The sequence below is a fragment of the Nelumbo nucifera genome, chromosome 5 (genome assembly GCF_055504915.1).
Source record: "Nelumbo nucifera cultivar China Antique chromosome 5, China Antique-T2T, whole genome shotgun sequence".
NCBI classification, from domain to species: Eukaryota; Viridiplantae; Streptophyta; class Magnoliopsida; order Proteales; family Nelumbonaceae; genus Nelumbo; species Nelumbo nucifera.
In genome coordinates, this window is record NC_142653.1 from 26,441,781 (window position 1) to 26,459,692 (window position 17,912).

General features: G+C 37.9%; 2 protein-coding genes across 3 annotated transcripts; both read left to right on the forward strand.

The window, feature by feature from the left end:
* Positions 1-1,951: 1,951 nt before the first annotated feature.
* LOC104607512 (glyoxylase I 4-like) lies at positions 1,952-2,946 on the forward strand. Its single transcript, XM_010273168.2, has 3 exons — positions 1,952-2,194; positions 2,276-2,387; positions 2,485-2,946. Exons 1-3 carry the CDS (start codon positions 2,031-2,033, stop codon positions 2,782-2,784), a joined length of 576 nt encoding a protein of 191 aa, XP_010271470.1. The 5' UTR covers positions 1,952-2,030; the 3' UTR covers positions 2,785-2,946.
* Positions 2,947-11,425: 8,479 nt separating this feature from the next.
* On the forward strand, positions 11,426-15,979 carry LOC104607513 (B-box zinc finger protein 19). 2 transcript variants are annotated; one of them, XM_010273169.3, is made up of 5 exons: positions 11,426-12,091; positions 14,576-14,672; positions 14,779-14,894; positions 14,985-15,227; positions 15,563-15,979. In XM_010273169.3, the coding sequence occupies exons 1-5, from the start codon at positions 11,999-12,001 to the stop codon at positions 15,650-15,652; spliced, it is 639 nt and encodes a 212-aa protein (XP_010271471.1). In that variant the 5' UTR covers positions 11,426-11,998; the 3' UTR covers positions 15,653-15,979. The 2 variants fall into 2 exon arrangements, with proteins under 2 accessions (XP_010271471.1, XP_010271472.1); XM_010273170.3 differs by having other exon boundaries at positions 15,570-15,768.
* The last annotated feature ends 1,933 nt before the right edge of the window (positions 15,980-17,912 follow it).

The window sequence follows — 17,912 nt, forward strand, 5'->3', positions numbered from 1 at the left end:
TATATGTGTTAAGCCAATCCAATTAAGTTTAGTTTCCTCATGCAACAAGGATTCCGCTGGTGCATGCAGTTTCCTAACCATCAAATATTCCTCAATCATATCTCTTGGGATTATCAACTGAATAATCCTATTTAGGAATGTTGTGTGTACGTGATCTCATTGAGAGATTCTTGCTTAGTATTCGTTTGGCTTAACGCTACGTGAACCAACTCCACCATTCATCTTGTTGCTAAGCCAAGCTTCAGTTTGGAAGGAGTACAAATGCAAATATATACAGTACAAATGCAAGCAAAATAATACAAATCATAAGATTTTGCACTCTACATATTTGCATTTGTTTTCCTTCCAAACTGAGCCAAAGACTCTCTGAACTTGAAAATTAGCAAATTAAGACTTGAGTTTAAAAAAGCTGATTATCTCCATCAAATGGGTGCACAATTAGGCTGTATTTGATTTGAAAGAAAAGGTAGGGATAGGTAACCAAACAACACTGCCTCAAGGGGGGCTTTCGGGACTGGATGGGCTAGAGATACGGGCATGTCATGATTGATTTGGAGGGCGTTTTGTAGTGTGGATGAGAAATTGAGTGGTGTATTCTCAACCACACCACAACAAAATAGGTGTTCTATACTGTGATAAAAATAAGTAGCCTGAACTACACCGCACTCATATAGGCATTCTATATGGTGTCAATCAAGAGTAATAATTTTTTTTGTTTTTTAAGAAAAATAAAAATTAATTTGACATGTGATCAATTTAACCATAGCCAATACAAATTAATAAGAAATTAATGGATAATTAAATTCAAAAATTAATTGTGACTAAAAAAATTAAAAGTAATATAAAGATATAAAACACATACATAAGAGAACTAATATTCATGATAAATAATTAATAAAAAATTAATTAGAATTATTAAAATTAGTAAAAACATAAAAAAGTAAAATTTCTACTTTTAATACTAATTAATAACAACTGTAATGGTAAGATAAATATTCTTAATTAGATATAAGACAAATAATTAAAAAAAAATATTGTATGAATTAATATACATGCTAAGTACTGGATAGGGAGAGGAGCATGTGGTGTGGTTGGAACCACGAGATAGTGATGTAGCTGATATTTTGGAGTGTGGTATAACCACACCACAAGAATTCGGACTCAGGTTGATGCTTGGGCATTTAAAATTTCCAGACTGGGCTCGGGCCTGATTTCTGAAGGAGTGCAACTTGGGTGGGCTCAACCTGAGCCCGACCGGTTCAATTTATAATTTTACACGGGTTAGGTTTAAATTTCTGATCCTTGGGCTGGGCCTAAGCCCAAAAGTTTGGGCATTTAAATTTTTTGGACTGCGCTCAGGCCTAGCTTTTAGGAAACCCAAACGTGGCTCAAGCCCAATTTGATCTTATCTCAACTCGAATCCGGCACAATTGTATACATGTATATGCACATATGCAGACACATATTTGCATGCATAATGCATATATGCATATACATACACATATATATCAATTTTCAGTGTAAGCTATTTGACCAACTTTTAGTATGGGCTGAGCTGGGGATAAATAATTCGGACTTGGGCTTTAGGCCCAATTCTTTGAGTTGGGCATGGATCATTGGGTTGAGCTAAACCCCCGTCCAGGTTGTCCGACTTACGCCCCTAATTTGCTGGCGTTCCTAGAAAGAGGGCTATTGTCTTCACTCTTCCGTAAAAGATTAATTGAAGGGATAAGTAGACCACACTCCACCTCAGAATTCTGAATTTCAGTGCAGTCCTAGAACAATTCTTTATTCCACTGAACAGGAAAAACCCCAAGATTTTAATAAGAATTGACTAGGATTATAGGAAAGTTCCTCCGATCCCGCTTACAGCACTCATTTACGTACTTATCCGTATTGATTATTACTGAATACATTTGAGACATTTTGAGAAGTCTATAAAAGGGTAAGAGGGTGTGGGGAGGATTACAAGCAAAATCTATAAAAGTAAAAGAAAACAGAACAAGAAGGATATACATTGTGTAGGCAAAATGGGAGTAGATGAAATCGGCCTTTGTACATCACTCCCCCTTCTTTCTCTCAACCATGTATCTCTATTGTGCAGATCGGTGAGCACTTCGGTTAGGTTCTATGAAGATGTCTTGGGCTTCATTCTCATAAAGCGGCCCTCTTCTTTCAATTTTCATGGAGCTTGGTTAGTTCTTATTCAATTTTCATGTATATTAACGAGTTTCTTCAAATTTCATTGAGAATTAATTACGTGAATCGTGTTCAGGTTGTTCAACTACGGAGTTGGGATACACCTGCTCGAGAATAATTCGGTGGATGCACATATCCCGAGTGTATCGCGACCCATTAACCCAAAGGACAACCACATCTCATTCCAGGTAAAGAATTGTTAAAACCTTGTCGCTTGTGAGATATAGCTCTATGGGTTCTCCAGCTGATCAATGCAATTTCTAATTGGAACTTTTTATCGAACAGTGCACCGACGTCGGACTCGTTAAGATGAGACTGCGAGAAATGGGAATGAAGTATGTGACGGCAGTGGTTGAGGAAGGGGGGATCAAGGTAGATCAGGTGTTCTTCCATGACCCAGATGGATACATGATTGAGATCTGCAACTGCGACAACATCCCCGTGGTTCCTCTCTCTTCTTGCCCACTCCGAGTGTGCAAGGCCAAGGAAATAAGTTGCAAGATGGCTGCCGTCATTGGTTGCGGAGTGATGGAGACTAAGATGATGGAGAGTTTGAGCACGGAGATGATAAACTTTTCGTTTTAAGCTGTGTGAACTGTTGTTTATTAGAGTAGCTAAGTAGCTATAGCATATTTCTGTTAACTAATGTGTGGCTTTTGTTTTGGTCTCTCATCAAGTTTGAGACGAAACTTGGACATGCTTGTATTTTGTTTAATGAGAAGAATAACTATTAAATATATTATCGAACATTATAGGCTCTTTTCAGCTAGGGTTTGATAGGTTCTAGAATGAAAACTTTTTACAGTCAAGAACTCAGTCCAATGATCGAACAGAATATGGCAATATATGGACATTTTACGTCTGCTGCCACCACCGTCGCACAAATTCTTGCAACTGCGGAGAACATGGACAAAGATTGGCTCTCTACGTTCGACATCCTTGTGCTGTCCACAGGGCGAAGGTAGAACAAGACACGGAATGATCTGGTAGGTGTTTGGAAAAAAAACGGTTATTACATCAGTGCTATGTGTACGTGTTTTCTGAAGAAAAGCTCACCGTTTGGTTGGAAGTTTTTCAAAAAACGTTTTTTCAGATCACCTCTTGAAATTTGGGGAGGGTATGGTCTAAGAAAACGCCTTTTCTCTGTTTTCCTTCTTTTCTATCATTAGTATGATGTTGAAAAATGTCTATCTGGTTCCAAACATTAAAAAAAGTTCATCTTTTGTGCTGTATCGTTTTCTCAAAAAATATACTACAAAAACAGCACTGAGTCCAAACACTGCCCTGGTTTTAAGCTCGATGCGTCCATTTTCTTCAATTGGGCGGTGGCACAAATTTTGTGGGTCGTAGGTCGCAGCAGAACTCAGAGAAATTGTTTAGTTTTGACGGGAAGTTTCTTAGTAACATCGTCGTGAAAGATGACATGGTTTGGGTGGACCATCTCCAGCTCGTACAATGCATCAAGAATGTTTCCAAGGTAAATAGATGGGATTTACCGCTTAGGATGTTTTAATATCTTGTCCTTTTATACTCTCATAATTAAATCCTGTGTAGCAAAGGCTGGAATCACTCTCACAAATCCTCAATTTCTGATTGAGAGGCATGAGACCTTTCTTTAATTTAATTTGTTGCAATCAAGCATCGACTCTACCGATGAAGAATCCAATCTGCTATATGTGTTTTGCTTCATTTGTCTTAATTTGCGGTTTTATTAGTCACGAGGTGCCTGCAGGGCCCACTAATATAAAACCTGCCTATCAATGGGTTTTCAGTTTTCTAATTTTCTTGGAATGAAACCCCATCTGTTTTTTGCACCCAGTAGTGCAAGTTGGGCGGACTTTGTTGAATTTTTGTTAAATTTTGAACGGATCGACCCAAAGGTCTGAGCCCGAAACAGTGTAAAATGCTAATTCAGGTTAATTCAAATTGCACCTTTATTCACACTGCTGTGTGAATCATTTGTTATGTAACGAATCACAAATGAACAAGGTTTGACCTGGAGTCAAGATGCTTGACCTGGAGCTTACAAAAAATCAAAATTCAAAATTTTCAGAAAAAATTAAAAAAAAAAATTCACAATAAATTAATGCTTTATTCATAATTTATTTATGGGAAAATTCTCAATTAGAATCTTGTACTTTGGGTCTAGTATCATTTTGGTCCCAAAACTTTAAATTGTGATAATTTAGTACTAGAATTTTCAAAATGTGTCAATTTAATACCTATCGTTAATCAACCATTAAATGGTATTTGAAAAGACACAAATACCCTTCGAGTGTCATCTAATTTTCTTTATTAACCATCCAAATTTGACAAAAAATGAACAGTCCCAAATTCTTGCCACGTCTATTCAAGAAAGTTGGAGACATGAGGTCACCACAATGCCCATGACATGACCCCAACTTTCTTGAATAGAAGAGGCAAGAATTTGGGACTGTTCATTTTTTGTCAAATTTGGATGGTTAATAAAGAAAATTAGATGACACTCGAAGGGTATTTGTATCTTTTCAAATACCATTTAATGATTAGTTAATGGCTGATTAACAGTAAGTACTGAATTGGCACGTTTTGAAAATTTGGATGCTAAATTGTCATGTTTTGCAATTCAAAAACCAAAGTGGTATTAGGCCCAAAACCAGGTCGGACTGGTTCCTATTTTTCTCCAAAACTGGATTTTCTCCAAAAACTATTGATTTTGGTCAGCAAACCGCTGACTCGGGCGATTAACCATTCAAACCGTTCGAATGGTTTTGATCGTTTTTTATTTTTTAAAATTTTTTGTCAAAACGGGCCAATCATTCGATTCAAATGATCAGATTGTTTGACCCGATAACCAAACCCCTGACCAGTTCAATCTCTAAATCGGTTTTGAAAACCATGGTCTAAACCAATAAATAATATATGTATAAGATATTGATGTAACATCCATCACCCAATATTATGACTCAGTATCGAATCAATCTATCTGGTCCAAACTCTCAAAACTTGAAAGTTGGAAACAAGCACTTGTATTATCTCATCCCGTAAATTCCTTGTGTAAACCAATGGTCGATTGGTATTAATATTAAAACTATTTTCTTTTAGATTTGCTGTTCACGCGCAACTAGGGTTTCATTTGTTTGCACTTTTACAGTGATATTAGTGTACAAATATTAGTACAAAGGAGTTAACGACAAATTTTGATTTTCTTTTGTTTCATATTTTACTTTATTTTATTTATTTGTAATGCAAATGAATAATACTCTCGACCATAAAGACCATTACTATATACTAAATTAATCGAGGCCAGTAAGATGGGGCCTTCTTTTTCCCTTTAGCATGGAGAACTCTCGACCCCTCTCTGCAATATTCTCTTTGCTCTTTCCAAAAGCCACGGTCCACCTTAGTACTGAAATCCGATTTGCTCCTCACACACAGGACGCCTTATACTGACTTATAGGTACATCCATAGTACATCTAATATGTATATATCTCCTGTATTTTATATATTATTATTTATGGGAGATGTTTTCAAAGTACGGTGAGATGTATTTATTCGTACAAATTATGTTTATATTTATTGTAATCACATAGAAAATATATCTCAACCTCTGTATAGTATTATATAAGGGGAGATGTTCTCAATTTATAGGGGCTAGTGTGAATCTCCCTCAATACCCTCTCTCATATTGATATTTCATCATTTTCAATCCACAAATTAGGAAAACAAGTGTTGGATCAGTGCCAAGTCCATTCCATATATCTCCGTACTTGTGTGCTTTATTTTATGGGGAGATATTCCCAATAAAGGTTGAAAGAACTGTTATAACCGTATGGGCACACATTTGTGCTGATAAAAGTCGATCTCGAAAAACAGGGCCAATAGACTACCCTTTTTCAAGCTTTTGGACAGATGAAATGCTACCCACTTCTCAACGCGTCTCATCGGTTGTGATCAGTGAACCAGATTAATTCAAATATTATTATTTTTAATACTTATCTAACGACAGAATTGGAAAAATATTGATTTTGGGGAGAAAACCAACCCACCTGAGCCACCTGAGAGGCCCTGCTACGTTACTGTCGCTGCTCTGTCGAGCGAACAACTGAACATAGATCGGGCCAAGAAGGAGACCCAAGATGGGTTCTCAAGTCGGGTTATCGTTGGGATATTCGGGACAGGTACTATTGGATGGTGGCTGGCAACCTGGTTGGATGGAATCCCTGGCTGAGTTTTTCAGCAACGACAGCCTGCAAAAGCGGTTGAGAAACATATACTTGACGGACACACAAAGTGATTATATGACCACCGAGTAGTCACTACAATAGAAATGAATCTAATTTGATATATAAATTCAGATTATCAAAGCTAATAGATCCGGTTTTGCGGTTAAATAGAGTGCTGAGAATAGCTTTGTGGTTAATGTACATGTGCGCCTAAGCCATGGGCATTCACCAACTAGGGTTTGAGTCATGCTCCTCCCATTTTTTTATTGTGAGACGCTGGTCGATATGCCCTGTATCAGGCATATCGTATCAATATTTTAATCCTTTGTCCCATCAAATATGTGATTCTAATTCTGTTATTACCATTTACCTCTATGAGTTGTTAACATTTTGTGCTAAATACCAAAAAATGATGTAGGGGTGTCAATGGACCGGTTTTGGGTTGGACTCCATCTAAATCAAAATCAATTTGGATGGATTAAACAAACCAATAAGATATACTAAATTGGACCAAGTCAGACTTAATGGTCAAAAATACTTATTGGATTGGAATGAACTTGGTCCATCTATAATGAATTTATATTGGATTGAATTGGAACTAATCCAATTGGACAAGGTTTGAGTTGAAACCAACCAAAATTAAAATGAATTTGAACATATTAGACAATCCTGACATTGAATTGGACTGGACCAAAAATATTCATTGGACTGGATTGGACCAGGTCCATTTGTAGTGGACTCACATTAGATTGGATCATATTGGACCAAATCCGGTCCAATTGACACTTCTACCAGTGGATAGAACAGTTCTGGTTCTGGATTCGTTTTTGAAACCTTGGCTTTAGGGGTGCTCACAGTTTGCACCGTGGGGCTTTTTCTTAGACCGAACCGGTACTATTGGTTTTTAGAAAACCGGTAATAAAAACCGAATCGAAACTAGTCGATTAGTCGGTTGACCGGTTTGGTTCATCGGTTTTTTGGTTTTTTAATTTTTATAATATATATTATAAATATATAATAAAAAATATAAATATATATAAAATATATAGGAATATATGTATACCGGTTGGTTCGGTTAACTGGCGGTTTTCTATATTGGTTAACTGAAATTGAACCGGTACCTTCGGTTTTTTAAAAACACCGAACCGATCAGTTCAATTAACCAATTTTTCGGTTCAGTTTCGGTCGGTTTTTTCGATTGATTCGGTTTTGGTCGGTTTTTTCGGTTGGTTCATTTTTTTGGTTTTTTTTCGCACCCCTAACTAGCTTACAACCTGTGAAAATCCCTCCCAAAAAATAAAAAGGATAAATTATACAGACCTCCTATACTTTTTTTTGCTACAAAGACCCCCTGAACTTTGACCGTTAGACAAAGACCCTATTAGGGCTGTTCACGGGTTGGGTTGGATCGGTTTACAGGGGTTTTCCCAACCAACCCAACCTGGTCGGGTTACATGAGGTGGAAATCGAAACCGACCCACTGATAAGCAAAACCGACCTGGTCGGTTTGAATCGGGTTGGGTCGATTTCGGTTTTGCTTCTATACAAAAATGATAGAGAAGCCTAGAACTAGAAGGACACCTAATTCTAATTGTAATTGCCTAATGGGTTGCCTATTTGGTGTAAAAGACTATAAAAATTAGGATAGATACAATTTAGTTAAGTAGGAACTAGAAGATAGGGCTGTTCTAGTTCTAGTAGAAGACTAGTTAAATAAGAAACTAGGAACTACCGAACTAGAAAACTAATTGGTTCGGGTCGGTTTCGGTTTTCACATAAGAAAACCGAAATCGACCCGATATATCATTTTATGATTTTGCTCGACCCAAAACCGACCGGTGCTGATGAAAACCCGACCGACTCGAGTTGGATCGGTTCGGGTTGGTCGATTTGGTCGAGTTGGGCCTTCTTATGAACAGCCCTAGACCCTATTAGTGTTCTGTCGGTTATCATGGAAAAAATTAGCATTTCGGTGTTATAATATTTTTAAAGACCCAAACTGCCCTTTTGACAATTTTTCGAACCATTTTACCCTTCACCGAGCAAACTCCTTTTTCTTCTCTCAGATGTGTTCAAGCTTCAGAAGCAAAGGAATATATCTATGTTCAATCTAATTTTCTCTGTACACAAAACGGAAATGAGGAAAAGTTTATAGAGGATGGAGAAGGTGAGTGGGGCATGTGTTGCTCTGCTACTACAAGGAGATTATGTAAGTTTGTGATTGTTGGTGGTCTCAAGGACCTCTACATTTAAACCAGAAGCATGTAACAATAGCATCTCAATAGAGAAAATGGACCTGCAGATGCGGGCAGATGAAGAGAAAAGGTAGAAGGGCGGCGAGAATGTAGGAATACAAGATGAAGATGAAAGTGCTCATCCTTGCTACTTTGGTCACTGTGCTCAACCCATACTCGCACTCTCCACTCTCTTTTCTTTTACAGAGACAGAGGGATTGCACACTGCAACTGCATTTTGTAATTCTACGCAATCAACAATGAAGGAGGGTTGCTTTACTAAATGCCAATTATTATGATTCCGCTGTCTGTATCAAATCGTAAGGAAATTAAATCAAGAAGGTCTTCAATGTATTGCGGCCATGAATATTAACACCAGTTCGCGCATCACACAGGTTTCTTCTATTAAGAAAATTAAAAGGAAGAAAAGAGAACAATTTCAGTCTGAAAAGGGATGGGGTTTATGGGGTTTCGGTGTGATAAAGGATGATTTGGCCCGACCTAGCAAAAAGGGGATACGTGGATAAGAACTGACTAAGAGATGACAGTTCAGCCTAGCCAGATTAGTTCACAACAATTGAGTTCGAGTATTCAATCATCTCGGCACAAGGGCCATCTCAGCACCAGGGTCACCTCGTTGCAAGGTCATTGCGGCGCATAGTCACCCCGGCATTGAGGCACCCCGACACTCAATCCAGTTCGGAACTAAAAAGACTGAAGTATCAGCTCGGGACTACTGACCTAGGCTATCACGTAACGATCCCGGAAGTTTCTCCAACAAACTCCGAACCTCACAGGATCATGCCGCGTAACGGCAAGCTTATCTTCTCCCCACCCAGATTGGGCGGAATTGATAATTTTTATTAGTTGATAATGTTACTCCCCAATTAAAGCGGAAACAGATCCCATCAGTACGAAGATCCCAGAACCGATTCGCAAAACCTGCGAGAGCTCAACTATATAAAGACACCAACCCCAATGGCACAAGGTACGCGTGATTTTTCTATTCTCTAAATCTCTAGTTCTCTAAACTCTCAAAGCTTTTCAACTTGCGTAAGTTTACTGACTTAAGCATCGGAGCGACCTCGCCGAATTCTTTGATCCTGTCTTGCTAATTCCCCTAACTCGCTGCCTGAAACCTAGATCATCCTCCTGCACGGTGGATGCTCGAATGTCCCAGCCATGTACGAGCAACCCGATGCTTTTATGGGTTTCGGTGGCTGCCAAGGACTCAAAATAGAAAGAGAGGATAGATAAAGGGTTTCGGTGGCTCACCATCCATATGACCAACACTCCTAATCTCCAGTTCAATGAAAATCACAAATGCCTCTCTTAATCTCAAACTGATTTCATTTGAGCTTTCTTGTAGTTAACAGCTACAACTTAACCAATTCTCAGTTTCTACCAGTCATACCCAAAAAAAGCATGTCTACTACTAAATTAGTCAGGGATCTGTATTAGTGGGTCTCTCCCACTTTGAAGTCTGAGCTTGAATTGATCGCAATCCAAACCAGCTCTTATTTTTCTATGGTGAATTTTCAGGAAATAAAAGAGAAAACGAAATTGCATTTTGGAGTTGAAGAAGTTCTGCGTCTGGTTCGCTTGTTGATGTACAAAACGAGAAAACGAAATTATATTTTTGGAGTTGAAGAAGCTCTGCATCGAAGGAAACCAAAGACCATGTCGGATGGGATTGAAGACTTTGAAAGCTGTGATTCAAAAGACTGTTGGAGTCCAGTCTCATCATATGAGCCACTGTTCAGTCATCCAACTGAATCGTCTCAGGAAACTTCCGTTGAGAAAACATTTTCCAGCAAAAGAAGCGAGGGGCTGTGGCCTGTGGGAGAAAAGAAATCAATTTCCTTTCTGCTAGAAATCAATAGTCGTTGTGGCTGTTTTGGTAATTTAACGCATGAATGTAGGTTAGATTAGGTTTAAGAGAAAGGGGCAATAAAAAGAAAATAAAGAAACCTTAAATGGGTATTCTGGTGATTTAATGCATTCCGTTACCTGATTTAACGGCTACAGGGTCTTTATCTAACAGTCAAAATACAGGGGTCTTTATCGCCAAAAATGTTAAATGTAGGGGTCTTTGTCACTGACCCATAATAAGGGGGGGTTCTTTGTAATTTATCCAAATAAAAAAGAAAAAGACCGATTCCGGATTCCCTAGGAGATAGGTCAGAGGAGGATTCGTCCATTTGATTGGATTAAAAGATTACGATCCAATGGATCTTTTGTTGAGTGTTGGAGGTCCGGCCATAAATTCTACGTTGTTGTTTTGTCGGTTCAGAAAGAGAAAGAGAGAGAGAGAGAGAGGCAGATAGATGCCCGACGATGGCCGATGGTTGGAGAAAGATCGAATAATGAGCGAAGCAATTGGTGTGTAGGGCAGATATGAAATTAGTGGGTGAGGTTAGATGGAGTGCCGCTTTCATTCCCCACCACATTTTGAAGCTTGTGGCTGATAAGAATTAACAAGTGTGCGAAGAAAAGGAAGGAGGGAAAGGGTTTCGCTGTTTCTTGTAGTGTGTAGTGTGTGCTCTCTCTCTCTCCCATCATTACAGCCACGTGGTGATTAGATACGGACGTCTTCACGAGATTATCTTACATTGTTCTTCCTTCATTGACTCAAAATCTTCGAGATTTCAGGTTGTTTGAATTCTCAACTTTTGAGCCAATCAGCGAGCGGTACGTGGGGTTCCCACGGATAACCTCGACGGGAGCGTTATCGTATAATCATCACTTATTAAACCCGCCTTCTGGAATCCCCCAACAACCTCACCAGTCACCACCACAGTTTTCGTCTTTCGAGTTGTCCATCAAGATTCAAGATCAAACCCCATGTCTCCTCTCTCCTCCAGCCCAGCATGTTCATGCCTATCCACCACAGTTTTAGAATATTTTTGGGCGGGGACCACCTTTGCTTGCTGTAGCGACGCACTGAATTAATCATGTTCCAAATGTGTGGTTCAGTGGTGGCGTCTGTACGATATACGATAAAACAGATTTGTGTGCTTAACATAGCACCCATAAAAAGGATTCCAACGTCTACCTAGAAGGCCAGCCAGCAGGTCCAGCACCATCAAAACCTTGATTAAAATAGAAAATATTAATTAAATAATTAAATAAAAAAAGGCAAACGTCAATGGCTCGTTTCTTCATAAAAAAATAAAGTCTGGCTTCGACTTCTCTTCTTCTTTTCTTATTTCGCTCTTTCCTCTGTCAGTTCTGTGAAGCTTTTTGTTTCCTTGATTGATTCTTTGGTTCGTTTGTTTTGCATTTGTTTCTCTTTGTTGCTTGTTTTCGGTGAGATGATGTCGAACTGGAGAAAGGAGAAATGAGAGAAGTAGGGAATTATGCGAACACTCTGCGACGTCTGTGAGAGCGCTGCCGCTATCCTTTTCTGTGCAGCTGATGAGGCCGCTCTCTGCCGCTCCTGTGACGAAAAGGTATATTTCTCTCGGGTTTCTATTCCATTACTTTTTCTGCTTTTTTTTTTTTTCATTTCTCTGTTAATTGGTTGGATGATTCTTCTATTGTTTTAATACTCTGGTCCTAATGATGGTAAATTGGTATATGATTTATTTAGATGGGAATGTTTATTTGGGTTACTTTACTGTGATTTGTTAATCGCCGCTTCTTCCTTTGGAAAGAATTGGGGCAAATCCTTTTGGAATGCTTATTTGGGTTACTTTATTTCGGTTTATGTTTTTATGTAGTAGAGTTTGATAAACATGCAATATTCTTATCTGTTTATGTTTAAGATTGGTGTTCAGAGGTGTTTGAGTTGATTCAATACTAGTCAATTTGCCCATATAGCGGTACTCTATCTAATTCATCCGACTGGAAATTGGAAGTATTTTAGGCTCTAATGATGTTAAAATCGAGAGTCAAAGGGTTGGCTTCTCTAGTGCTGGAGAGCAAGATGGCATAATTTCTATGTGATGCCCCAAATGAGCTTTTGAAAAAATTTGGCATGAGATTACCAAAAAAAGAAATGTTTTGACATGAAACCCAAGAGCTGCCGCCATACTGTGGCATCAAATCCAGTCAGGGTGATGACACTGCATAATGATGAAAAATGCATCTAAGGAAATTGAGCACTTACTCTTGTAGAGTGGCATTCTTTGCATTTGAGCAATTCCAGAACTTAAGAGAATAGGACTCTAGTAGCACCAATAAAGCTGGAGGCTTAGGGGTGAGAATGGATCGGTTCAGTTTGGTTCCATGGAAGAACCTGGAACCTATCCTGTAGAGGTTGGTTCCAGGCTTTTGGAACCCGAACCTGCCCTGTGAGCTGTGAAGGTCGGTTATGGCCTTGGTGGTTCTTGGGTCGGTTCCAGAGTCTACCAGTGGAACCTGTTGTTTCTTTACCCTCCAAAAAAAAAATGAAGCATGTCCTTTAAAAACTTGATTTTCAATAATGATAATATATAGCTTAAAACATATATTATCTTTTTTGGTTAAATTGAGTAATTTAATATGTAGATTATTATAATATATGATATATGATTCAAAATTTGGCATTATAATTTAAATTTTATAAATATTACCTTTTACATTATTTGTTATATATATTCAAATATTAAAATGAAAACAAATGATCAAATCACTTAAGTAACTCAATGGTCAACTGAGATTATGGCTTTTTGTAACCATGAGCGTTGGGTTCAAATCTTCACATCCTTAAAAATATTTTGGGGTTTATTTCAAGACAAGTTCGGCTCCAAGGCCGGTTCATCAGATCGGTTCGGATAGGGCAAACCCCTAGACTCCGGAGCTGACCTGACTGGGGGTCGGTTCCAAGAATTTGGAACAAGACCCTACCCTGTAACAGATTGGGCAGGGTCGGTTCAAGTCGGGTTCGAGATTGGTTCCATCCGATCCAGGTAGAACCTACCCATTTGCTCACAGGCTCAGTTTGGGAAGATTACAAATGCAAATATGTACAGTGCAAATACAAGGTCTAGAAATACTGTATACAAGGTTTTGCACTGTACATATTTGCATTTGCACTCTTACCAAACTGAACCTCAAGTGTGTCAAGCCACTACACTTGTTTTTCATGCTCAATTCAAATATTAGACTAGAAACTATTCGCACTTTTTTTTTTCTTTTTCAAATAAAAAATCAAATGCTTGATTTTCATTCTTAAGAGGTGTTAATGAGGTTTAAGGTATGCATATTTTTCTACATCTTACCTTTTAAGTATAGGAGGAGATGGCATCTTAATTAAACATACTAAGCCCAACATTATAAAAGAGGGGGGGGGGTCACAAAGGGATGCCAAATAAACCAATTTCTCGAGAAGTGATGAGGGTGATAATAAGGTTTACACTGGAGCCAACTTTTTATTGGGCAAACCATTCTACATTAGCTTTGCCTCACATGGACCTAACTCGTTTTGCCAGATCCAATTTTTCTAATCTGAGCCTTGAGATGTTCTCTGCTAAGAGTACCTGATGATTTCCTTGGTTGGCAATACCGAAGTTTTTACTGCAAGTAGTAGTTGTAATAGGGTAGTGTGAAAAGGCACTATATATCATTTCTTAAATCATTTTCTTTATGAACTGAAATTCCAACAAACATGAATCTCTCTTATTGAGAAGAAAGGGCCCTAATATGATTGGTCCCAGATAGGAATACTTCCAGCCAAGGCTTCACAGAAAATCAATAAGTTGCTTCTTAAATGATTTATGCAATTTTGCTAACTTTACTGTAATATTGAAAACTAATTTGTCACAAGTGGCATCACGTTATAATTGTTAGGACAGTCTGTAAGGAATAAAGTTGTGTTTAAAATGTCCATACAAAAATGTTTGTTCTTTCATGGACTCTTGTCCCAGGTGCTGTGGGTCACATTGATTTTCACTGTAATCTGGCCCAATTTTTATAGCAACAGTATGTAACGTTTCTGTTCAATTGAGTGACAGGTTCACATGTGCAACAAGCTTGCTAGCCGGCATGTACGGGTTGGGCTTGCTAACCCCAGTGATGTTCCTCGCTGTGACATATGTGAAAATGCACCTGGTATGCAGCTTATTATTTTATTTTATTTTGTTTTTTTAATCTTTTTGGCTACAAGATGCTTTCTTATGTAAAGGAACTTACAACTTTTTCTGGAAACTGGATGTAGCATTCTTTTACTGTGAGATAGATGGAAGTTCCCTTTGTTTGCAATGTGACATGATTGTACATGTTGGAGGTAAAAGAACTCATGGAAGATATCTCCTTTTGAGGCAGAGAGTTGAGGTTTGTGACTTTACTGGAGGCCACTAGGTCAAATTCTTGTATCTGTAATATAAAAAAAGGAAATTTATGCCATTTTGGTCCGTGATGTAGTTTCCAGGTGATAAGCCTGGCAATTTAGAGGACCTGGCCTTGCAAAACACAGATCCGGGTGAGACTAGGAGGGAGCAAAATTCACTACCTAAGCTGACAGCAAGAGAGAGTCAGCAAAACCACAGGGTCTCAACAGTTCAAGTTCTAGATGCTAACAATGATAACCATGGGAAGAAGGATACTAAAATGATTGATCTCAATGCCAGGCCACAGAGGGTACATGGGCAAGCTTCAAATAACCAGGTATGTGAGGATTCTAGTGTTAGTGTGTTACTGTGAATAAAACTGTCAATATGGAGTCTGGCTGGACACAACCACCTGATTCTATGGCCTTTGATGGGCCTAGAGTCTAACCGGTGCAAAATCCAAGCCCTTTACATTCTCAATGTTGGATCTTCTAGGATTTGTGTCTGCTAAGATTGATTTTCTAACCAAGTAATTAGGTCCCTTGGTGGACCAAGGGTAAAATGAAGACAGCTATTTTTAGAAGTAAGATCTCCGTTTTACAATTTAGAAACTGTCGACTGATTTACTAATTATGTGCACTGAATGCATGCCATGCCTGCTTGAAAATTAAGGCACCAGGGATGGATGTTTTAAGTGGTAGTAATCATGAAGCAGCACATATTGTTCCTATTGGAGCATTCAAAAAAGAACCTGAAAAGTGACCAAGGTATCTCCTGCACATCTCTCCAGTGGTAGTATGCAAATGTTGTCTTTTTCATTTCTCTGTTGTTTTAAAGGTGAACTTGGGTCTTTGAAGTTTTGGGGAATTACAAATTTTTAGACTTGAGTTGTTTGACTGATTGTTGGAGAACTCTTGTAAGTGTTGCCAATGCATGGGATTTGTTATACAACATTTGCTGAAAGTTTTGGGCGTGCTTCAATATGTATACTCAGATCTTTCCTTGAATAGTGACAAGATCATAAGAACTTCACTCTGGTTTTCCTTGAAATATTTGGAGGTGCTCGATATTACTTGAAGCACTTTACTCTGATGTTCCTCACATATAGATGAGCTCTTGCTGCAATTAAAATGTTTGGAGTGTTGTGGTTCGGAATTTTCATTGAGAACCTGCAACAATTGCTTGTAAGAGTAAATAATGGGTAATTTTTTTATAGGAATCATAGTCATGGAAACAGGTAGTACAAATATTATTCGAAGACTTGGTAATCTGGTTTTTAATTTTTGAATATTGTTAGTACATCTAACAGACATAGCTTCTATCTGATTCAGAATTAATCTACATGGCAATACTCTTCTGTTGACATGGAAAGGTCAGATAATCTTGAAAGTGTTTTCTAGAGGAACATGAATGATGAATTCCTGGTCAACATCTTTTGGCCCAGGTTTTAGGTAGCCCATGCATAGGAGCAGTGACATGTTGAATCATAACAGAAGCCCAAAAACAAGATCCTTCTAGCGAAGGAGTAGTCTGCTAAGACCATATTTTAAGTTTACATTCTTCAATGCTCAAAAGGAAATGGCTTGAGTCATTGTCTTGTCATAGAATTTCTGAAAACCCAATATGTTAGCACTGCTCTTTTGAACTCCAAGACTAAAGATAAAGATGATGTACTGGCATTTCTACTACTTTCTACTTGAAGTTGAAGTTGGATAACACTGATATGGTTAATGCAATGATTAAGATTGAAGCCAACAAACAAGGCGGAATGCCTCATAAATTGGACATGTATTGGAGACGTTTTGACAGTGGAAATTTCAAGAGCAATTAGAGAGTATTTGACAGTAATGTATTATTGGCTTTTCTGACAAAGACAATAGATGGAGGTTAGAGACCTTTTACCACCAATTGCTTGTCCTTGATCTTCAGCCTAATTCCAACATTTCCTTTTATCTCTTTACACATCTGTCAAAAAACAGGAGCAACTGAATTGAGGTACATCTCCGTTGCTCTTTTTTTTTTTTTTTTTTTTTTTCCTAACGTGCCTATTTTACCTTTGAAAATGTATTAAAATGCTTCCAAAAGAAGTTTTTAATTTTAATTAAAAAAAACTCCAAGTAAGATTAAAAAGAATAAGTGATTTTCATCTATAAAAGTGTTAGGTCTAATGAAGTCTAGAAGGGTAAATATGGCATTCTGAATTGTATTGAAAGATGTCCTAAAAAGTTGTAAGGGTAATTTTATAATTTTGAAGTCTCCATTACCAGGTGAAAGGGAGGTAAGTACTGGTTTTTGTTATACTAGAGGGGAGGTTTTTGTTAAAGTGAAATCTCAGGGAAGATTAAATTATGATTGCCAGAAATTTTAGGGGAAGTTTTTATATTTTACCTTTATTTTTATGTAAGCCAAAATTTAAAAAACACAAAGACATGTTCATGAACTATATTTGGTTATCAGAAACGAAAACAATATAGTTTTAATTAAAAATAATAATTCATATTTTTAGGACAAAATTTGGAGTACAAGAGGTTGAATTGTAAACAAGAAGATTTGATTCCCCGCATTTAGATGGGTGTATCATCCATGGTCCTTGCTCTCATCTTCCAAATAGGGGCGTAACAATTTATTTCTCCGCATAGTCCATTCATCTTCCAAATAGGGGCGTAACAATTTATTTCTCTGCATAGTCCACTGTTTAGTCAAACATGGATAGGCTAGAATGAAAAGTTCAAGATTAAATGATTGAATCACTTTATTAGATCAGTAGTGTGACCAAGGGCATCAGATTGCATTCTTAGCTTCCATCCTGCCTGCACCTATGGTACTACTTTAGCTATGCTACGGATGGTGGTACCTCAGTCTATGTTTGCCTTTGTCAACTCACATTAGCCATGCGTTGAAACAACTAAATCGAAACCTTTGATTTGTTGCCATGGCCTCATCTTGAATAAGGGTCTGTTCGTTTCTCTTTAATTTTTATTTTTTAAGAAGAATTTTTTAACTTTTAGAAAAAAATGGTTGT